General features: G+C 51.0%; 1 protein-coding gene across 1 annotated transcript in view; it reads right to left on the reverse strand.

Moving 5' to 3' along the window:
• Positions 1–24,081, reverse strand: part of Rph3al (rabphilin 3A like (without C2 domains)) — a 101,292-nt gene that overhangs the window by 16,730 nt on the left and 60,481 nt on the right. The window contains exon 6 of the mRNA XM_051157981.1: positions 7,113–7,287. Within this exon, the coding sequence (XP_051013938.1) occupies positions 7,113–7,287 (175 nt within the window). The remainder of the gene's footprint in view (positions 1–7,112; positions 7,288–24,081) is intronic.

Below are 24,081 nucleotides of genomic sequence, written 5' to 3' on the forward strand. Positions count from 1 at the left end.
CCACCCGCTACACTGCAAAGGGAGAGCCCTCACCAGACAAGTCTCATGAGCACCTCGATCTTGCTCTACCAGCCAGACCTGGGAATAATCAATTTCCGTAGCTCAAGCTACCCAGTCTTAGTGTTCCCTTATGGCAGCCCAAGCATACTAATACCTTAAGACTTTAATTCCCTTCGTGTGGTCCCTATAATTTTCATTTAAAGTTTCCTTCCAGGCATGAGATAATTTTTTTGTTGCAATTACAAATAGGTCTTCTCACTTCCACTTTTAATTAGTCAGTACAGATTAAAGCTATTGATTTTTAAAATTGATTTTTCTTTTCGGTTTTTCGAGACAGGGTTGCTCTGTGTAGCCCTGGCTGTTCTGGAACTTGATCTGTAAATCAGGCTGGCCTGAAACTCAGAGATCTGCGTGCCTCTGCCTCCTCACGCCCACCTAAATTGATTTATCTTATGTCTTGTCAGTTTCTAAATTTCTTTATTTTAATCCAAATATGTTTAGGATAGATTTGGTTGAGTTATTGACATATATATAATCTGCATTTCTTTTCTTTTTTCTTTCTCTTTCTTTCTTCTTTCTTTTCTTTTTTTCTTTTTCTTTTTTTTCAGACGTGGTTTCTCTGTGCAGTCTTGGCTGTCCTGAACTTGCTCTATAGACCAGGCTGGCTTTGAACTCACAGAGACCCACCTGCCTCTGCCTCCTGAGCACTGGGGATTAAAGGTGTGCGCCACTGTGCCGGCCCTTTTGTTCTTTTCTAATATTAAGAAATGGCTTTTGGGCTGGAGAGATGGCTCAGAGGTTAAGAGCACTGTCTGCTCTTCCAGAGGTCCTGAGTTCAATTCCCAGCAACCACATGGTGGCTCACAACCATCTACAATGAGATCTGGTGCCCCTTCTGACATCCAGGTGAAATACTGTATACATAATAAATAAATAAGTCTTAAAAAGTCATTTCTTTCTTTTTTTTTTTTAATTTCTTGCTTTACTACGCTAATTAAAGACTAATAACGGGGTCAGAGAGATGGTTCAGTGATTAACAGCACCGGCTGCTCTCACAGAGGACTTCGATTCAGTTCCCAGCACCCACATGGTGGCTCACAACTGTAACTCTAGTTCCAGAGGACCCAATGCCCGCTCTCACCTCTGTGGGCGCCAGGCATGCTCACAGTACACAGATATACACGCAGGCAAAAACACTCATACACATCAAGTAAATCTAAAGCAAAAACCGCCTAATAATGGCTGGAGCATAGAGTGCCAGAACACTTGCCTAGTTCACTCCGAGCCCTGGGTTTACCACACATACCTAAAAAACAAAATGCGGCATACAAGACAACAGAGCGAAACTATCCAATAGGGTTGAGTGATGGAGAGCCTTGGCTTGACTTTCGACTGAACATGGCTTCAAGGGCTTTATCAGTTAAGATTTTCTTTTGGTGCTGTTTTGAGACAGGGACTTAGTCTGTAGCTCAGGCTAGTCTGGAACTCACTAGAACTTCATATGAAACTGAGACCAGCCTTGAACTCAGAAGCCTCCTGCCTCTGTCGCAAGTGCTGGGTCCCTCCAGCACGCGGCTCTCAACCTTCCTATTGCTTTGGTCCTTTGATACTGCTCCTCATGTTGTGGTGACCCTGGCCACAAAATTATGTTCACTGCTACTTCATAACTGTACTGTTGCTACTGTTATGAATTGTAACATAAACATCTGTGCTTTCTGATGGTCTTAAGTGACCCCTGTGGAAGAGTCATCCAGCTCCTCAGAGCCCCATAGATTGAGGACAGCCACCTAGCAGCTCCTGGAGGCACCTGTGACATAATAAAAGCTTGTACCACAGTGCCTGGCTTCAACAATTTGAAAAGCAGGACACCTGAGTTAAAATCAATAAACAATAGACACCGGAAGACCTACACATAGACACAGGAAGACCTACACATAGACACAGGAAGACCTACACATAGACACCGGAAGACCTACACATAGACACAGGAAGACCTACACATAGACACCGGAAGACCTACACATAGACACAGGAAGACCTACACATAGACACCGGAAGACCTACACATAGAGACAGGAAGACCTACACATAGACACCGGAAGACCTACACATAGACACAGGAAGACCTACACATAGACACCGGAAGACCTACACATAGACACCGGAAGACCTACACATAGACACCGGAAGACCTACACATAGACACCGGAAGACCTACACATAGACACAGGAAGACCTACACATAGACACCGGAAGACCTACACATAGACACAGGAAGACCTACACATAGACACAGGAAGACCTACACATAGACACAGGAAGACCTACACATAGACACCGGAAGACCTACACATAGACACCGGAAGACCTACACATAGACACCGGAAGACCTACACATAGACACCGGAAGACCTACACATAGACACAGGAAGACCTACACATAGACACAGGAAGACCTACACATAGACACCGGAAGACCTACACATAGACACCGGAAGACCTACACATAGACACAGGAAGACCTACACATAGACACCGGAAGACCTACACATAGACACCGGAAGACCTACACATAGACACCGGAAGACCTACACATAGACACCGGAAGACCTACACATAGACACCGGAAGACCTACACATAGACACAGGAAGACCTACACATAGACACCGGAAGACCTACACATAGACACAGGAAGAACTACACATAGACACAGGAAGACCTACACATAGACACCGGAAGACCTACACATAGACACCGGAAGACCTACACATAGACACCGGAAGACCTACACATAGACACAGGAAGACCTACACATAGACACAGGAAGACCTACACATAGACACAGGAAGACCTACACATAGACACAGGAAGACCTACACATAGACACCGGAAGACCTACACATAGACACCGGAAGACCTACACATAGACACCGGAAGACCTACACATAGACACCGGAAGACCTACACATAGACACAGGAAGACCTACACATAGACCACCGGAAGACCTACACATAGACACCGGAAGACCTACACATAGACACCGGAAGACCTACACATAGACACCGGAAGACCTACACATAGACACCGGAAGACCTACTCAGATGTGGACATCAAAACGATGCGACGATGCGATGCTCTTTTTCTTCCCTGAAGACTGGCCACAGTCATAGCCCCCAACAGCATAATAGGTAGCAAAGATGGATGGCCTGACTGCATGCATGACACTGTAGATGACCGCTATGTCATTACATGGCCTGACCCCGAGACAAGAAAGCTGCAGTTTGCAGCTTTAAAGATATATTTCAAGGCAAAAATATAGAAACGGCATTAAATCCATCAAGAGAGAACAGGTGCTCTCTTTTGAGAACAGTGTTTGTGGGGTTTTATTTGGCCACCAACGTGAAGTACACTCTAGATCCAATGGCCTGGAAGGAGCCTGGGGCACTCTCCAGACAGGCCTGGCAGAACGGCACATGCCTTTGGTCCTGTCATTTGAGACAGAAGCAGTCAAATCTCTGTGACTTTGAGGCTAGCCTGGTCTACACAAAGAGTTCCAGGCCAACCTGGGCTAACCCAAGAGCCTGTTTTGTTTATTTGTTGCAAAGCAAATTTAAATGCCTAAATTCAGTGGGTGCTTGACCAAGGGCTATAGTGGAAGGACAAATGGACAAGGCTACTGGTTTTCATTCCCTGCTGAATTATTTAACTTGTATTCTTATATTATTAAAAATTAATAAAGAAAAACGTGGAGGAGGATGGGAAGGTGTCTATCTCACAAACATCAATTAACTCCTAGATCCCTGTGTATATACTGGAAAGTTCATAGCTTGGGGCCAGTGAGGTGCCTCAGTGCGCTTGCTGTACATGCCCGGTGGCTTGAATTTAATCTCTGGGACCCAAATAAAGATGGAAGGAGAAAACCCACTACACAAAGGAGACCTCTGGCCTTCATGGTTTGTGTGCACTTGCACATAAGCAGCATACACATACACATGTGCACAAATTAAAAACAAAACCCCTCAGTCATGATCTATAGCTATTCCTTGTTCCTACATTCCCAACAGGGCACAAGAAAGGAAACGAGGGAGGGAGGCGGAGCATGTGAGCAGACAGGGTGGAAGGCGCAGGTGCCGCTGCCCAAGGCTCGGGTTGGGAGGACCGAAATGAAGGTGGGGAAGAGGCTTTGAGAGATGGTGCTGGCCTCTGCTCCATGCCTGTGGGAGGAACTGTGGGCAGGGAGAGGACGGTGGCCTGGAGTCCCTGAAGGCCCCAGAGCCAGGAAGAGAGCTTCCTTGTGAGGGTGCCTCCCAGCATCTCTTGGGTCCATCTAGCAGCTCATGGACCAGAGAGGCACCTGTGATGTAATGAAAACTCCCGCCCCAGCCTCCTTTGCAGTCTCAGAAGCAGGGGCACGGCTCACCCACTTGCTCACACGTCTATGGAGCATCTCGTCTATGATACACCTAGTGCTATGTGCCAAAGTCCTGGCCTGCTGAGGGCTTTTCAGGGCTGTAGGAATGGTAGCCGCATTGATGGCTACTCTGACCCCTGAGCTCAGTCGGCCCACTTGTGGTGCTACGTGCACTAGCTTGCTCTAGGTCAAAGCCATAGCTGTCAGCGAAGGCAACTTTCAAGCCTCTGGGCACCTGATGGTGGGCTAGGGTGAGGGAGGGGAAACCACTTTCAGAGTTGGAAAGCACCGTGGGATCCAGTCATCAGAGGACTGGCCCGATGGAGACAGCCCCACACTATACTCTCATGGCTCCCTGCTGAGGGGCCGTCTGCTCTCTGGAGCTACACAGGACCCAGAGCAGCAGCCTCTGCCAGCTCCCAGGGTTCCTTGAGGCAGGTATGACAGAGCTCTGCCCATCATCAGCCACGGGCCTCACCTCGAGGCTATTGGGAAGTCCCTCATCCCAGTCCACAGCTCAAGACTGCCCCTAGGTAAGGGTGGGTCCCACACACCAGCTGGTCTAGTCTCACACGGGTGAAGAGGCCAGGGCTGTGGCTTGTGAGGACATGCCCAGACCTGAGGCAGCCAGGGGACTGCCCTCAGCCAGAAAGCAAAGACTGACTGGAGAGGGCACAGAAGCTGCCTAGCAACAGGCCACAGCACTTGAAGAACACATGCTACCAGCTTTTTTGCAGCTCTTCTGGCCAGCCCTGCACTGTGGTTTCTGCTCTCAATGACTTGACTGGATGTCTTTCCTAGGCTCTCCTCTGCCTCAGCTGCTAGCTCTTCTTCTGAATTCAGCCCTGTCCACCCTCAGCACCACACACACCAGTGGCTTCTCTCAGTGTGGGCACCGATGCGATCACCAGCGGTTCTCCCCTCTGCCTTGCTGCCCGTGAGCCTTCTTGGAGCAAGTCACCTGGGGACCATAGGGCTCCAACAGGCCTGACACAGCAGCCTGAGGGCCTTGTGCCTCGCTGCCTTAGAGGGAGAGGCAGTTCCTGTGGAGAGCCTCTAGGCTGCCTGCTGATTGATTCCAAGTGTGTGTGTGTGTGTGTGTGTGTGTGTGGGAGGGGGCCTGGCCTCCTCACCTGTGCAATCAAAAGGCCACCTGAGTCTCCACAGCTGAGGAGGTGGCGGGAATGCTGCCATGTCCAGGGTACAAGTGTGTCTGGCGGGCGAGTGTGTGAGCATATGTGCTAGTCTACATGGATGTGAACATGTGTGTGTGTGTGCCTGTGAATGTGTGTGTGTGTACTCCTGTGCAGGTGGGTAGTGAGGATCCCTACAAAGGGCACTTGGGCACCAGCTGCTCACACAGGCCTCGGGCCTCTTCACAGCCACTCCTAGCAACAGTCTAAACCTGTTGGTCCATTCGCTCCCATTTCTGAGGTCAGATCTCTTTCTTTGAACTGTGGGATAAGAACGTTCCCAGAGACGGTCAGGATGGAAGGTGGCCACTTCCTTAAGTTCAGTGGCTGTGACATCCCGGTGAGGCCTCGGTCCCCTTACATACAGGGGCTCCACGCGCCAGGGCTTCACTTGCATTCACCCCTGCACCCCATACACTTGTCTGTGATGTGGGGAGGGGGCAGGGAGCTAGATGCAGACACAGATCTGAGTCATACCAGGCAGAGCTGCAGGCATCAGGAGGGAGGGAGGGACAGCTGTGAGGAGGGACAGCTGTGAAAGTGCCAAATGACACAAGGATGAAAATTACCTGAGAAGGCCTTACTACCTAACACGGTTCTGTTTGCAAGGGTGACTCACAGGGGTTTCACCTCCTGGGGCCTGCTGCTTGGTGACCTTTATTTTTCTGTCACAAACATGTGTTACCCTTTTGATAAGGAAAAAACAGCCCGCATGTCATCAGAATTGTACGTTCACCTCCCAAGGCCCTTCCAAAGCTGCAGCCCAGGCCTGAGATCTTGAAGCCACCTCTACTGAGACAAGCCACCTGCAGATGACCCTCTGGCCCCTGCAGGGCAGAAGAAGCCAGACCCAAGGGGGAGGGGCCTGCCCTGGAGCCCAGCTCTGGGGCTGCACCCTGGGCCTCAGGCTATGTGGCACCAAGCTGTCCTATTGAATGTCCCCTGAGAAACCCTTGCAGCTTCTGTGAGACCAGGAATTTTGCAAAGAAAACCAGAAACACAAGAACTGCACAGAGCCTTACAGCACCACCGGCACCAGTTCTGCCCCAGTGGGACACACCCACTTCTGGATAGTCACCACAGATACCAAGTCACCCTGCTCATTAAGATCCGGGGTCTCCCTTTCCCAAGAATAAAACAGGCGAAGTAAAGAGGTGCCACAGGCCTGCTTGAGTGAGGTGATCCAAATACCCCTGCCAACTCGCTAAGGGCTGGGGACAGCTCACTGGGAGATGTTTGCCTCGTGTGTACAAGGGCCTGGGTCCCACCCTCAGCACTGCAAGCAAACAAAAGACATCTCATCCATGCAAAGAGCCACAGTGCTGCTCACGGCCTTCTTGCCCCGAGTTACTATCCCACTGGGAAAATAGTTCACAAAAGACAGACGCCCTGGCTGTGTCTCTGCAGACTGAGCAATCACTCATGTTTGACAACAGAGATGCTCTGTTCAGGAACAGGTTGGGGCTGAGGACTACTGGAGCCCCATGGAGGGCACAGGGTTCTTACCTCTCCCCCGGGCCCATGTGTAGACACGGCTGGCCTCAGCACTCTGAGGCTGTGGTTCTGTGGGCTCCACAGGCAGAGGTCGGAAGTGGGAATCATCAGCCCGGCCAGGGGTCTTCAGGGGCAAGATGTACTTGGGGAGCCCCTTGTAGAACCAGGCCCCCGACCTCTTCCAGACCTGTGAAGGAGACATGTGCTCAGAGTACAGGAAGGTGAGCTGCCTTCCCTCGCTATGTGGTACTCTCCATGCAGGCCTGCGGTTCCTCATTTCCTGCTTGCCAGCGATATGATAGGGCAAGCAAGTAAGATCCAGGACAAAGTACAGATGAGGATTCTCCTCAGTCTTTTGGCCAATGGGCTAGGGTAGACCCAGGATGGACACATTGCAGTAAGTACTATGACCACCCACAGATCCATCCACCTACCTACCCATCCACCCACCTACCCACCCACCCACACATCCACCCATCCATCCACCCACCCACCCACTCATCCACCCACCCACCCACTCATCCACCCACTCACCCATCCACCCACCCCCCCACCCATCTACCCACTCACCTACATATCTACCCGTCCACCCATATATCCACCCACCCATCCACCCACCCATCCACCCATCCACCCAGCCACCTATTCACCCAGACACCTACCCTCCCACCCACCCAGCCACCCACCCAGCCATCCATCACCCTGGTCTAGAGTAACCCATTCTCTTGCTTCCACTTCACAAGTTCCATAAGACCTGTGTGTACTGCGATGCCCAGCTCATCTCCACACCTATTTAAAAACTGACCCCACACTCTCTTGCTTCTCTCTGCTCAGTGGGATCACTGCAGGATAACACCTCAGAGCATGTAAGGAATGCTATGAACATCATCTACCCACCCACACACCCACCCACCAGAATCCCAGAGCCGGCCTAGCTTCCTCCTGCCCAGCCTGGTCCTTCCCTACCTCTAGCACACAGATGCTCAGGAGCAGGAAATGCTACAGTTCCAGACCCATCCACCTGGGCTGGGCTCCCACTGCCAGCTGCCTCGCCTGCACCTTCTCAATCTATGAGGCCGGAGGGTGGGGCTGAGCAGGACAGACCCAGCCAGTCTCAGGCAGCTGCAAGCAGCTCGCTCATCAGTGCCTGCCAGTCCTGGACCCTCCCATGATGCCATGTGCAGGTCCCAACTTCTCAAGGACAATGTCCCTGGCCCCTCACTATTCTGAGCCCTATACAGCATCCCTCTGGCATGGGATGTCCCCAGAATACAACCACAGTGTCTCCTCCTGCTTCCCTGCCTCCATTTTGTGCTTTTGAGGGCCTCCCACAGGACCCCTCTATTCCACACAGCCATCGGGGCCTCTCAGAGCTGGGGGTGGTGGTGGTGGTGGATGATGCTGGCTGGGTCCCATCTTTTCTCCTTGAAGAAAATCTGACATGGGAAGAAGTGATCACCCTGGGGCTGGTTGAGAAGGGTACCCCAGAAAACTGGGGTGGATCCCTAGAAGTTGAGGGTGTCTGCTCTTGTCCAGAATAGGAGTGACAGCCAGACACTCCTCTAGGAATCCCTCTGAGCCCTGTCATCTCCAGGATGGACACCCTGACTCCCCTTTCTTGCTCCCCATTGGAAAAACCAAGGGCAGAGGAATCAAATGTAAAGTTGCTCCCTCGGGGCACTGGGTGAGTATAAGCCTCTCTGAGCTTTGCTCCATTCATTGGTGAAGTAAATGAATTCCTCGTAGGCTGGGAGTGCCCAGTACTGTGTCCAGGATCCAGCAGGTGCCTTCCTCCTAGATAGAGCTCTGGGAAGGGTGACAGAGGGCTTAAGGGACAGCTTTCCCTTGAGGGTTTCTGTACAGACTCGGAAAAGACTGGAATCTCCAAGAGCCTCAGATTAGAATTCAGAGCAGTAACTTGAGATAAGGTCCCCGAACCCTTAATGCCTACTTCAGAAGCAGCTGAGAGCTGCATAATCTCCTTTTTTTTATGAGGGGAATGTGCTCAGAGTGGTAAGGAGGGCGGGAGCGAGGGGAGGCTGGGGTCACCTTCTCAGAGAAAAGGCAGGCTTGGTGGGTTCCACACAGACCTACAATCACTCAGCTATTGTGTGGACATGTGGATTGCATGGACCCTCAGTTTCCCCACCACCAGGCAGCTCTGGGGTGGTGCTGTCACATGGAGTGGCCAGGAGGATCAGACTCAGGAGTGGACTTAAAACCCCAAAGCCTTTGCTTGCACTAGGTATAAGGCAGCCGCCCCATAGATGGTATAGATGGCACTCACTACTGTCACCCTGTGTGACAAGCATGGCCGGCTTTGTCATCTATGGGCCAAATATTTTATTTAAAATGAGGAACCCAAATCCCAGTGTCGGCTGACTGAAGACAGTAAGTATGTAGCTTCTTACTCCCTACGTGTTAAATATGGTGCCATATTTAAACTGTGGCATATTATAATAAAAAAGTTGGGAGGGGGAGGGGGAGGGAGGAAAGGGAGAGAGCCGAGGGCGGGCACACTGTCCCAGATGGTGTGCATGTGGGAAGTCTAAGCTAGAGTGAGTTCGAGGATGCCGTGGTAGGACTTCTCTGAGCCTTTAACGTGCGAATGTGCACAGCACACACCACGGTCCCTCCTTAGACTCTGTCTGGCTGGCGTTGGGGGATAGAACCCTGGGCCTTAAGCATGTTAGGCAAGTACTCTACCACTGCGTCTAACCTGAGCTCAGCAGAGACGGGGGTTGGGGGGGGGGAGAATATTTTATGGCACCCCTGTTGAGAAAAACCTCCCACATTTTGAGTTCTCTGGACTGGAAGCCGCTGTGGTTTGAACTCTTCTTGTGCCTTCTCAGGAGAAAGCTTGACCTCTATGCACGTTGGCGGCATTTGGTGGCGGGGCATGTAGGAACCTCCGAGGATTTGATGAGGTTCTGAGGCAGGGGTGGGGGTGGGGGGTTCCTCCATGACAGTATTAGTGGTGGCTTTATCAGAGGAGGAAGCTGAGTCTGGTGGCACAGACCCGTGATCCCAGTAACTCAGGAGGCGGAGGCAGGAAGATCTCTAGTTCAACGCCTGTCTAAGCTAGAGTGAGTTCAAGGCTGGCCTGGGCAACTTACTGAGACTTTGTCTCAAAATTTAAAAAAAAAAAAAAAAAAAAAAAAAATTAAAAAGAGGTCTGAGGATTTTGCTCATTTCGGAAAGATTCTGGTCTGATTCTCAATCTTGTTGTCATTGTCACGAAGGTGGATGGTCCCGTGGCTTACCCTGCCACTCAGGGTGGTTGGGATATTGGATTAGTATAGGGAGATACAATTCCTGAGCCACCCGCCCCCAATCGGAGGGCCCTGATCACAGAAGGTGTGTCTGTGCACAAGTCCACAAACCTCACTGTCATTGTTTTTGACACCACCTTCCACACGGCTGAGCAGGCCTGGTGAGGCAAGTGGCGGGGATGCCAGTTGGGCCAAGGTCAAGGTAGCAATTCCACCCTCGCCCGCCTGTCCATGCACATCCTGACCTTCTCTTGCTTTCCCGTGCACCTCCCCCACCCCTACCCTGACAACAATGGCTTCCTATCACATGATTTCTGCCCAGCACACCCAGGCCCATCCCTGCCCAGCCGGCCACTTGGCCCCTCCCCCAAGGACAGGGTCAGGACAAGCCCTCCTGGGAGTCTAACCCCCATGCTGGGCTAGGCCCACAGATGGGGGAGCACTCTCCTCTGGAGAAGTTAAGTGTTGCCACACAGTGCCACTCCACTCCCCATGTGTGGTTTGCTGTGATAAGGCCAGCAGAGCAGCCAGCCTTGAAAATGCCATTTAATGAGAAAAGACCCACATGGCTGCCATGGCGCTCTTGCAGGGCACGTCTGGCTGCAGTTAATGCTCCCGGGTACCACTGTTTTGTGCTGGATTTCGAGGGTTTCATCACCATTTCACGGTTAACCTGACTGCAGATACGCATGGATATTAGCCAGGCTGTTCCCAGGGAGTTTTAATTACCACAGTAACAACCGCTAATCACCGGCACTTCCTAAGCGGCTGTGGCAGGGGCAGGTGGTAATTGCCCAGGCGCTGGTGGAAGGGAGGGGACAGTCTGGGGGAGGTGGCTGTTGGCAAGGAAGGAGAAAGGGAGGTTAAAGACTCCTTTTGCTGGTACAACTTGAGTTACATGTCTTCCATGCTTCTGGTGTATCTCACTGTCTGTCTTCACTGATTGGTATTACTGGCTTGCCCATTCCCTCTGCCCTTCCCCCACAAATAGAGGGGAAGGGCAGTCTGCCCTTGGCGCATGCTGTTCCTAACACTGGTAGTACCTGCCACCAGGTCTCTCATAGGGCATCCTCGTTCCTCAGGGAAGTCTTCCATGCCAGATCTTGTAGAGTCAAGGCCCCTGTGCTATGCTTCCAAGGCTGTGGAGTGACCACTGGGACAACGGACAGGAGTTCATGCTTGTCTACTGTTGGCCTGCCTGCTCCCCTCCCCCAGCGTCTGTCTCTGTCTCGCTCTTTCTTTTGAGAGAGGGTCTCGCTGTGTAGCTCTGGCTGGTTAGGAATTTCCTATGGAGTCCAGGCTGGCCTCAAGCTCAGAGATACGCCTGCCTCTGTCTCCTGAGTGTGGGGATGAAAGGTATGCGCCACCATGTGCAGCTTTGCCCAGGACATTGAGCTGTTCGAGGGCAGCGCTGTACCGAGGCCATCCCTAAACCTAGCGAGGAATCTATGTGTACAGATACGGTACAGCAAATGTCTTCAAGGAGAACTGTCTGCCTGCTGACCCAGCTCCAGGCTGACCCAGCCTCGAAAGGAACAGGGACTGGCTCATGACAGTACAATCCTCTTTACACTGTGGTCATCTTAAAGGTCTACCTGCTATGGAGGAGAAGAGACAGGCTGCCCTAATCTGTCTTGAGCATGCACATGCACAAATACATATATGTACATATAAACACACACACATGCATACATACAGAGAGGGAAGAGAGGGGGGCCAGTATGTGTGTTCTAGTTTCCCAGGAGCTACCAGACAAGCTAATCTTCACAGCATGGCCAACAAAAGGCCATGCCTCCTGCCTCCTGCCACCCCCTCTCCTCCCCAATACCTTGCAGCCACTGTGTTTTCTCTCCTTTGGCCATACTACACTCTTTTCTTTTTTTTTGCCTCCAAATCCTTATAGGTGCTCCTCTTCTCTTCTGCAGATGAGCTCGTATTTTACTAGTGGGAAATCACCTTTCCCGAGAGAAGGGGGGGGGGGGGAGCGCGAGCGCGAGCGAGCCTCATCTCTCTCCACTGCAGGACACAGAACTTTGCTGTACTAAGCACCGCCTCTGTGCCTGCTGTCTTCTGGAGGGTGGAAAGTCCTAAGACAGCAGGGACCACCCGGAACCCCCAGACATCTTCCGGGGGTCACGGCAACCCAGTGTGTGCATTGTTCTTACTAGCCTCCACCCAGGTGCCGGACAAGAACCCCATAAAAAGCTCCAAAGGCTGCTGGAAAGGCTCAAAGCAGCCCGCCCCTGCTGCCAGCGCCTTCCCTTGGCTGCCCCTGCGGCCTGTGCAGCATGGTGGCCCCATCTTTCACAATCTGTGAATAAGAAAGCCATCTTTGCACGGTATCATCAGCCACTTGTGTACATTAGGACCTGGGTACGAATCATTGAGCTTGGAAAAATTAATGACAGTTAAATAATAGAATCTCAGCCTGCCAGTGAAGGTAAGATCTAGAAGGGGGGGGGGGGTAAAGGAGGTGAGGGTGAGCATCAGGAAGGAGGGAAAGAAGCCTTCACAGTCACAGCTCCAGAGGCAGGGAGAATACAATGTTATGGAAATGGGGGTGGGCAGTATCGCATAAATGTAATTAAAGTGCTAAAAATATTAAAATGATCAAAAATTAGGAGAGGAGAGGGGAAACAGAGCAGCCCCAGCCAGGCAGCACCTCACCTCTCACAGTAGCTGCCTTATGTTGATGAGTCATGAGGAGGCGACAAGACCCAGCATGTGAATGCCGTGGGCTAGGTAAGGGAGGCCTGGCATGTGGCTGCCTCTCCAGGCTGACACTGGGCCAAACAATTTGATTTTTCCCCCCTTCTAAACCACATGCATTCCTCTGATTAAAGTGAAAACACAGTGGATCTGTAATTGAATGCTGATGTTATTCAATCCTTGGGCTGCATGGCAGGTCCACATGTGGGGGGAGCTGGTGTGTCTGCCTGGAATACCGAATCTGCATGTGGCTTCAGGGAGAGAGGCTAATAGCACAGGAGAGGGAAGAAAGGCAGTAATTGAAATGTTTTTGTAAAGTGGAGCAAGATAGGAGAAGACGTGTCCCCCTGGCATATTGCTGTCCCCCGTCCAGCCACCAGGAGCCAGGGCTTTGAAGGTGAGGAACGCTGAGGCTGGAGGAGGAAGAAGAAGGCTGGTGGAGGAAGTCATGCCATTCCCAGAGGCTGCTGGGTAGGTTCTTGTGGTGCTCAGCAGGCTACAGAAAGCCATGCGGAGGGGCTAGAGAGATGGCTCAGGAGTTAAGAGCAAGCACTGCTCTCGCAGAGGGCCCACGTTTGGTTCTCGGGCAGCTCACAACTGCCTGTAACTCCAGTTCTCAGAGGATCCAACACCCTCCGGCCTCCTAGGGCTCCTGCACACACACGGTATACATAGACTCACACAGGCACACACAACAGACACACAAATAAAAGAAATAAAACTTTAAAAAGCAAAGCCATGCCAGGCTCGGTGGCACCCCCTGTTATCCCCCGCACTCGGGGAAGCAGAGGCCACCCTGGTCTACAGAGTGAGTCCAGGACAGCCAGGGCTGTTACACAGAGAAACCCTGTCTCAATAACAACAACGCAAAGCCATGGTGAACCTAGCCCCTTTCCCCAACTCAGTGACCCAGAGGTTGTACTAGCCGTGTGGCTTTCTCTCCCATAATCCCTAGCTCCTTTCCTTTTTCAATTGGGCGTGGCAGACTGGTTCTTGCAAAGTAAGAAATGAAGGTAAGAAAATGAAGCGCCATTGGCCATCAACAAACTGTTCTGTCAGAACATGCCATCATGCCATGACCGTTCACAAGTGAACTGGAGGAATGGGCTTCTAGAAGGTTCCTAGGCTCAGGGAAACTGCCACAGAGATGGTAGAACAAGGAACAGCCCATGTTGACCTGTGTGCATCCGTTCACAAAGCTCAGTGAGTCTGAGGAGACACCGAGCACGCTCTGCAACGCACCTATGTCTTTGCCACCGCGTGCAAAAAACTTCAGGCGTCAGCATGAATGAGAACTAAATGTTGAGCATCAAAATAACAAACAAACAAAACAAAGCAAACACACAAAAGAAGGAGAAAAAAAAAATGAGAAAACAGAGAAGGCACAACCACAGCTACGGGTGTCAAGCTGGGCTTGCTATCATTTGGATTTGTCATTTCAAAGACTCATGTACTAAGGGCTCGGCCCCCAGTCTGTGGTGCCATTGGGAGGTGGGAGGACCTTTAAGAGGTGGGGACTAGTTGGTGGTCTTCAGATCAGTGGGGTTCCTCGAAGAGGATAGTGGGTCTACAGGCCCCTCTTGTCCCAGCCAGCCATGTGGTAGGCAGTTTTGCCTTGTTTTCTACCACTTCCTGCTCGGAGGCCTAAAGGCAATGGATCTGTCTGATCACAGACTGAAAGGTTCACAATGGAGAGCCCAGGGAACCTTTGCTCCTCACGGGGTGATCACACCACCTATTCGTTATAAGAGCAGAGCAGCCCAGGTGGGATGGGCGGATGGGACAGACACTTGCTCTTAGTTTTCATCTACGAGAAACACTGTTGCTCAAGCCAGGTCAGGCCCACCCAACCCCACGGTTCCAACAGCCGAATCGCCTGCTGGCCACACAAACCTCAGGCTTGTCCAAGCTGACTTGCCTGATGTGGGTCCTAGGGATTGAACTCACACCATCAGGCTTAGCAGCAAGCTCCTTTACCGGATGAGCCACTTTGCCAGATCTTTCGCAGGGCTTTTCCTGCTCTGAGAGTGTAAAGCAGGTCACATGGTCTGGTGGCCACATCTGCAACCAAGAGCCCAGTGTGTAGAAGATGTTGGCATCCGCCCTTTTCAGGATCAGGATGGAGTCCTCTCCAGTCTTTGACTCAGCAGGGCTATGATTCTGATCCTAGCAGAAGCTATGGTCCAACCGGCAAGAGAAAAACACTGCTCAAAGGCGTGATACCTCAGATGACCCAAAGGGGATTGAAATAAAAGGTTCAAGAGCCAGAAGGTAGGCAAGGGGACTGTGATACTAGAAAATTCAATGCCCAAGGAGATAAAGGCCAGATTTAGTTTAGATTGCTGACATGATAAGAGCTATAAAATATAATAATATAAAAGAAATTGCATTTAAACAGTAGCTATAAAAGAATCTGGTAACGATTGGATCCAAAGTTCCAGACTGTATCAGTGACAATCAAATGGCGACAAATAAAACCTCGTTTTTCATGGGGATGGAGGAGTTATTTTTCTATTATAATAAAGTAATAAAAGAGAATTGCTTTGACTATTCAAAAAGCTATACATATACAATTTGTATCAAACAGAATGTCAGTCAATTTTTTTATCTATGACAACCAACAAAATTAAAACTAGACAAATTTGTCATTTTAGCAAGTTACTTAATTTTCTTACCGCACCCCCCCCCCCAGACAGGGTCTCTCTGTGTAGCCCTGGCTGTCCTGGACTCACTTTGTAGACCAGGTTGGCCTTGAATTCACAGTGATCTGCCTGCCTCAGCCTCCCAAGTTCTGGGATTAAAGGCATGCGCCACCCTGCCTGGCTCTCTTACCTTTTCTTTTAAAGACAAGGTCTCATTGGGCATAAGGGGGCATGCCTTGAATCCCATCACTAGGGAGGCAGAGGCAGGCTGATCTCGTGAGTTTGGGACCAGCCTTGTTTACATAGTGAGTTCCAGGACAGCCAGAACTACATAGTGAGACCCTTTCTCAAAAAAAAAAAAAAAATTTACACACACAAACACACATACACACACCCACACACACACACACATACACAGACATCCCCCCCACAGACACACACAGATACAGTCTCCTGTGTCGTCCCGGCTGCCCTCCCTAGTGCTTGGATTAAGGGCATGTGCTACCACATCTAAACAATTTTCTTACACTTTTAGTCTCTCTTTCTCTCCTACCTCCAGATTTCCGTGTGTGTGTGTGTGTGTGTGTGTGTGTGTGTGTGTGTGTGTGTGTGTGTGTGATACAGCACACTTGTGGAGGTTAGAGGACAGTTTGCAAGAGTCAGTTTTCTCTATATATCATCTGGGTTTCAGGCCTTGAATTCGAATGGTCATATTCGTCAGTGAGTGCCTGTGCCGGCTGAGCCACCCTGCTGGGCCTGACGGCCCTCTTTCTTGAAACGGAGTCTCTCACTGGTTGGCCAGTGAAGCCCGGAACTCACCTGTCTCTGCCTCTCCAGGTAGGTCACCATGCCCAGGAGGCACTCTCCCTAGCCCTACCTCCTTTCAGCTGCTCTCTTTCCTTGCTGCGTGCCTCCTTGCCTCCAGAGAGGGAGCTGTGGGCACTAGTCAGATAGCATTTATCAACACCTCTGGTGTGTTCAGGCAGAGCTGGGGGGACAGACACCAAGTGTTCCTGGAGACAGGCTGCCCCTCCCACCCTGTCAGTGAGCGTTCCCTCCTGCTCAGGGCTCTCAGTGTTCCGCACAAACTGGAGTCTGCACCCACAGGAGGGGTGTGGGAGAACCAGGGCCATGGGCAGGGCTGTCAGCAGTCTCCTCCCTGGCGCTTCTTCCTCTCCCAGACAGCTCTCTAGCTCTCATCTTTCTGAGGTGTTCATAGAGGCTGAGGCCCCACCCAAGGGGCAATTAGCACATTTGCATTTTGAAGAATAACACGTTTTTTTTTTTCCCCCTTTTCTTTGGTGATGCTGGGGAGGGGGCCCTGTGTCTGAGGCATGTCAGGCCAGGGCTCCACCACTGAGGCATCCTTTCCCTTCAGCGACCATGACCATCAGTCTTAGGATAACAGTTTCAAATGCACTGTGAGTTTGCATGTGTGTGCATGCGTGTGTGTGTGTGTGTGTGTGTTGGTGAGTCAGGAAGAAAGTGCTACCATGCCTCTCCCTACCCTGAACCCCAGTGGGAGCATCTGGACCACAGGGCTTTACTTCCTGCCCCCTGGGTCTCCCTGGTACATGGCTATCCTACACTCTATGCCTGCCAGCCATGCAAAGCCACAACCTCACCAGGACACTGGAAACTAAGGCAGAGAAAGCCCTCAGGATGCTCTGTCCCCTGAGCCCTGAGGGCAGGAAGCTGAGCTCAGCACAGTGGAGCCCTGAATTCCCAGGGTCTAAGCAAGCCTCCTCTTCAACTCAAGTGGGCTTTGAGCAACCAGGCCAGCCTGGGAGACTAGCAACCGACAGCACAGCAGAAAGGAAAAAGCTGCCGTGCTGTGAGGGCGCTGTCTTTTTTTTTTTTTTTTTTTTTTTTTTTTTTGGTAGATAATTCAAACAGCGCGGCTGGATTATTTCAGAACCAGAGGGAATGCTCTGGCTTCCATGAAGCAGCCTCTGTAACGATTACCCCCACCACAATAAACAAGGGGGGCTTGCCAGTGTCACAAGGCAGTGGCACCAAAGCATCCTGATGGGCAGGCAGAGGGCTATGCCCCTGCATCAGCGGTAGGCTTGTTGGCCCTAACTCCTCTCTGTAGCCTTGTAGCCCACCCTCAGGATTATCTCCCGTGCTATCTGGGATGTGGTAAGGTCCTCATAAACACCCCCCCCACCGTCCCCCTTCCCAAGGTCCAGAGTGCTGTCCCTGCCCTCCCTCTTAGCTGTTCCTGCCAGCTCAGCAAATCCACAGGGAGAAGGCTTCTCTGCACCACTGGATTGTCAACACTTGGCAAATGCTTCCCCTTCCCGCCCCCCCCTCCTGAATTCATAAGTACCGTGAAATCTCTCCGAATCCCCACACTGACCTCCCTTTCCTTTTCTGCCACAGCTCAGGGGGAGCATGCTCAGGTGGTACTTGGCGGGGAAGCCAGGCTCTGGCCTCAGATGGAGTGGGCTGTACACAGGAAATGAACAGAGGCTGTGAGCAGAAAATTGCACAGGCCAATTATAGCAAGCCAGGTCTTCTCAGAGGAGCGTCTCAATTTTGATTCAATTCCCAGAACAACAAATATGCCAGTGTTTAAACACAGTCCCAGCCAAAGCGACACCACTGGCCCCTGGGTGGCAGAGCTCTGGTGGGGGACTATGGGGGTCTTCAATGCCTGGACGTGTTTCTCAGTGGCACGTTTGGTGATGGCTTCATTTTCAATCTGTTTTGTTTCTCTTGGGAAAATCTATAATTTTTTTAGGCCCTGTGGCCCCTCTACCTTCCTTATTCATTCTTCCCTCATTCTGTTTGGTTATTTCTTCTTTTTTTTTTTTTTTTTTTAAATCCCATTTTTTAGGAGATCTTACAGATATTTTTCTCTGGATGCCCAACTCAGGCTTCTTATTTTATTGGTTTGGGGGATTTCACGTTATCTTTAGGTGTGTCCTGGTGACCTCTAACATCCATGCAAAGTTTACTGCATACACAGCACCATTCAAGAACAATCTTCAAATGAGCACTTACAAGCTGGTCAGGAGACCTAGAGTTACTGGATCAAAGAAGCCCCCGGATGGGAAAGCAGCACTGTGCATCCCAGGATCACACACCACGGGCTCTCCAGCTCCGGTAGCGCCACCTAGACTTACCACCAAAGGTCCAGATCCTCCACTTAGTTTAAAGTGGGGACGCCAATGCCCACCTCTGAGCCTTATGTTGACTTTGCAGGAAGATCCCAGCAAAAGGACAGCCTTCCCGCTCCCCTGCGCCAGCAGGACTTTCTGGCAGCCCTACGCGGTATGGTCTTAAACTGCTTCATTAGGAAAGGGAATGGGATGCCACTCCAGGGCTGGGTACCACCTAGCAGCTCAATACATACTTTCTAAAGCAAGGGTCTATCCTTGGCTCCCCAGTCTCCATCTGTGAGACAGCTGGCCATGGGGAGAGGCATAACTGTGCCAGCCAATGTCATTTGGCATCTGAAAAACAAGCTGGGAGCTTGGATCAAATTTTCTTCAAATTAGTGCCAGAGAGAGACCAAATTCAGACACTCCCCAGAGGTACATGAAGGCCGGAGCCAAACCATGACCACACAGATGTGACAGGCAGGGTGGGAGGGACCAGATGGAATGCCGCATCAGGAGTCACATCAGCTGGCCTCTGGGGACACAGGTGACCTGTACTGTGCTATAGTCAAGGTAAGTCCCACAAAGTATAGCGTCCCCAATACATTGGTGTTTTGACTGCATGCATGTCTCTCTACAGATGTTGGATTCCCTGAAACAGGAGTAACAGACAGTTGTGAGCTGCCATAGGTTGCAGGGAATTGAACCCGGGTCCTCTGGAAGAGCAGCCAGTGCTCTTAACCGCTGAGCCATCTCTCCAGCCCTCTGGAGCATACTCTTAAGGGTGGCTTAGTAACTTGAAGCACCCAGCAAACGACACAACTAAACTCAAAGACGTGTGGGCTCCTTCAGAAAGGACTATGCTGACCTACTGAGACTTTTGGAGGCCACGCCCCAGTGCGTGCCTCGGGGGAGCCCAGCACTACAAGGCAGGGAGCTGTAGTTCTGTGGACATGGTGTGCATTAGGGGCTTTCTGCTCTGATGCTCTGCTCTTTGCCCAGATGGCTATTAACCTCCCCATCATACCTGCCTTGAGTCTGTGCTGAAACCTAACCTTCTGGGGAGGCCCAGTGAAGTTTGCCTTCATTGTTACCTTAGCTGGATTTGGAGTCACCTAGGAGACACAGCTCTGGATGCATGTGTCCAAGACAGTTTTCTAGGGAGGTTTAACTGAAGAGCTACCCTAAACGTAAGCAATGCCATCTCACAGGCCAGGGTCCCAAACTGATGAAAATACTGGGCACCACCATAATTTTTCTGTTTCTTGAATACAGATGCAATCAATGTGACCAGCCATCTCACATGCTAGCTGCCATGCTTTCACACTGTGATAGACTATGCACATGAAAACTGTGACCAGCCATCTCACATGCTAGCTGCCATGATGGACTGTGCACATGAAAGCTGTGACACAAAATAAACCCTTTCCCTTCTGTAAGATGCTTTTTTTTTTTTGTTTGTTTTTGGAGACCGGGTTTCTCTGTGTAGCCTTGGCTGTCCTGGACTCACTTTGTAGACCAGGCTGGCCTCGAACTCACAGAGATCCGCCTGCCTCTGCCTCCCGAGTGCTGGAATTAAAGGCGTGCACCACCACGCCCGGCATAAGATGCTTTTGTCTGGTCATTTAGTCACAGACACAAGGAAAATAACTGGCATATACACTGGCCCACCCCGTTATCTTCTTACCGAGGTAACAATGAAATTTACAACTGTAGCTGTCTTTAGGTTTATGGTTCAGCCCCGGTGGGTGCACACACACTGCTATGCTCCCATCCTCACCCACAGAGCTTTCTCACCTCCCAAACTGAAGCCCTGCCCTCATGACATCAGCCACCGGCAGCCACCATTCCCACTTCTGACTCTCTGCCTCACTTAGGTAGCATTCCACAGTGTTGGTCCCAGTGTGACTGGGGTTCTGTCACCCAGCATCATAACCTCAAGGTTCACCCATGTCAGGCTGTGTCACAATTTCATTCCTTACGGGGGCCACATAGAACAAGAGATGTGACACACTTCACTTAGCCACCTGATAGGCACTTGGGTGGTGTCTACCTTCAGCCACTGTGAACACTGCTGCCGTGTGTGTGTGTGTGTGTGTGTGTGTGTGTGTAGTATCTGTGTGAATACTTGCTTTTAACTCTTTAGGTGGAATACGGAGAGAGACCATCACCTAAATAAGTGGATACAAATGTCCATCACATAGAAATGCTAAATAGCAGAGGTAATTCTACATGAATGCCTTGAGAATCTACCACACTCATCTCTACAGCAGCCACAGTTTTGTGGGTTTTTTTTTTTTTTTCCAACAGTGCACAGTGGTCTGGTCTGGGCTTCCCACACCCTCGCCAACAGTGGAGATTTTCTGCTGTCTCAGAACAGCCACCCTAATGGATGGGACATGGTGGCATCCTCTTTAGCGCTGCAACCTCCTTCCTGCTTTGCCCTGACCCCGCCGCCTTGTTCTATCTTTTCCCTCTCAGTATCCAACAGATGACGCTATTTGTGCCAGCTAGTGTTCATGTCAACGTGACACAAGCTAGAGTCATCAGAGGAAATCTCAACTGAGAAAATGCCTCCGTAAGATTGACTATAGGCAAGCCTGTAGGGTATTTTCTTAATTAGTGATTGATGTGGGAGGGTCCAGCCCATCATGGGTGGTGGCATCCCTGGGCTGGAGGTCCTGGGTTCTATAAGAAAGCAGGCTGAGGGCTGAAGAGATGGCTCAGTGGTTAAGAGCGCTGACTGCTCTTCCAGAGGTCCTGAGTTCAATTCCCAGCAACCACATGGTGGCTCACGGCCATCTATAATGAGATCTGATGCCCTCTTCTGGCCTGCAGGTGTACATGCAGGCAGAGCACTGTACATATAATAATAAATAAATCTTTAAAAAAGAAAGAAAGAAAGCAGGCTGAGTAAGCCACATGGAGCAAGGCAGTGAGCAGTGTTCCATCAGCTCCTACGTCAAAGGTCCTGGTCTGTTTGAGTTCTTGCTTTGACTTTCTTTGACGATGAACAGTGATTCAGAAACATAAGCGAAATAAACCCTTTCCCCCCCAACTTGCTTTGGTCTTGGTGTTTCATCACAGCAATAGTTGCCCTAACTAAGACATCCTCCCTTGTTTACTGGCTTGCTCATGATTTCCTGTAAGCTTCTCCCCGACGCTGCCCTGCTAGGATGAAACCACAGGACATTTGGATGCCTTGCTCTTTACCATTTTCTAAGGGCCCGAAACAGCCCCAGGCACACGGTAACTACCCAAGGGTGTTATGTGAATGAATGAATGAATGAATGAGTGAATGAGTGGTTAGAAGGCAGTCTTGCTAGAATGCATTTTGTAGGAAGGCCTATCTAGTTTCAACTCCTGACTCCATTAATCACTCCTGGGGGTCTTTGGGCAAGTGACTTGCTCCCTTCTCTCATCTGTCACAGGGACACAAGATCCTCTAAGTGTCCCTTGCTGGGCTCTCACAGGAGGTGAGTACCGCTCACTCCTTGGATATGACCAACATCCATTGTTGATATTGGCCTTTCTGGTGTGTGTTTGTGTGTGTGTGTATATGTGTATATGTGTGTGTGTGTGTGTATGTGTATACAGTTAGCTCAGAGGACTGCATTGGGGCTTGTAATGAAATCCTTTCTCTTTGGAGTCTATTGGCACACCAGGGTAAAACTTCCTGTTCAGGGGCTCAGACTGGCACTTCAAGCAAGTGATGGGAGGGTGGGAATGGTTCAGTCTGTCTTAGAGGATGCTACTGGTGGGGGCGTCCAGATAGGCAAACTGCTCTGGGACCTGGTGGGTGCCAGGAGCCTCCTTCTGCTGCCACCCGTGCCTGTGTGGGAGGTGAGGAGATAGCAGGACAGGGGGCTGTTTGACAGAGCTGTAGCAGCGTGGGAGGTGACCAACAACACACTGAGGAAGTGTAGCCATCCAGGTCCCCCAGGAATGTCGCTACAGCAGCCTACAGCAAGCAAGGGAGGCACAGATGGCAGCCACCTGTCCCGGCACCAGCCACCTACTCCTCGGTGCGCTCACAGGCCTGTGAAAGGGGCCTTCAGGCAAAGCTGTTTGCAGCAAAAAATCCAAACTGCAAGCAATGGAGACATCCAACATGGTGAGGCAGATGGCAGCCTGCAGTGACACAGGCTGCCAGCCAGGGAGGCAGGTGCTGAGGTGCTGGGCTCAGCAGTCACTGACAGTCTGATGGGGAGGGGGGAATGTCCCGGATTCTCCCATCCATCTTCAGCCTGTGAGGCCCAGATGAGAGCCTGCTCCGCTGGTCAATGACCTCATTGGAGTACCGCTCACCTCCAGGCTGGGAGGGTGGACCCACAGGCACTTTCCTAGCTTCCTCACTCCCTAGACACAAAATTCTCTTTCAGCCAGTCAACGAGCAGGAGAGGGAATGAGGGAAGATACCCCAGCTTCACTGGGCCCGTGGATCCCCTGTCAGGATCACCATTAAGACCAGGGAAGCCAAACCAGGCGGTGGTGGCACGTACCTTTAATCCCAGCACTCGGGAGGCAGAGGCAGGCGGATCGCTGTGAGTCCAAGGCCAGCCTGGTCTACAAAATGAGTCCAGGGCAGCCAGGGCTACACAGAGAGACCCTGTCTTGGGAAAAAAAAAAAAAAAAAAACAAACGACCAAAGGCACGTTGCTCTGGGGAGGCTGTGAAGTGATCAGACCAGGGACTTTTCCTTGCACGTTTTGCTGCAAACCGCTGTGGGAGCCTCAGCAAGTGTCGGCTGGCACAGGCTCTGCCTGGGTCTCACTGGGCTTGTGTGTGTGAAAGCACAAGAGAGAGAGGCCTGCGTAAAGAAGAGTGCTCTAATTGTATTAATCAGCTTCCAATTACTTACAAATTGATGTGCTCCCTCCCCCCCCCCCATAACAAAGCCCACAGCTTCAGCTTCTGTTAGAGGCTGGAGAATGCAGGGGAATCTAGATTCTAATTAACCTTTCCACTGATTGCATGACAACTCTGGGTGAGTCATGGGGTTTGTTTTGTTTTTAATGGAATGGGAAGAAAGGCTGAAGAATAAATGAATTTTCAGTTTGCTACCTTAAGTCCTGTGTTTTGAAGTTCCCAACACAATCTCTCCCAACCCCGTGACACACCCACAGAGGTAGGTAAAAAAAAAAAACCTAAAAACCACCAGCAGGGACTGGGGGCCATAGGCAGGCTTGCCTGAACTGCAGGTGATGGGGGAATTGCGTGTATGCTGTCACACTCAAGGCCTGGCCTGCCT

This window comes from Acomys russatus, chromosome 16 (assembly GCF_903995435.1).
Source record: "Acomys russatus chromosome 16, mAcoRus1.1, whole genome shotgun sequence".
NCBI lineage: Eukaryota > Metazoa > Chordata > Mammalia > Rodentia > Muridae > Acomys > Acomys russatus.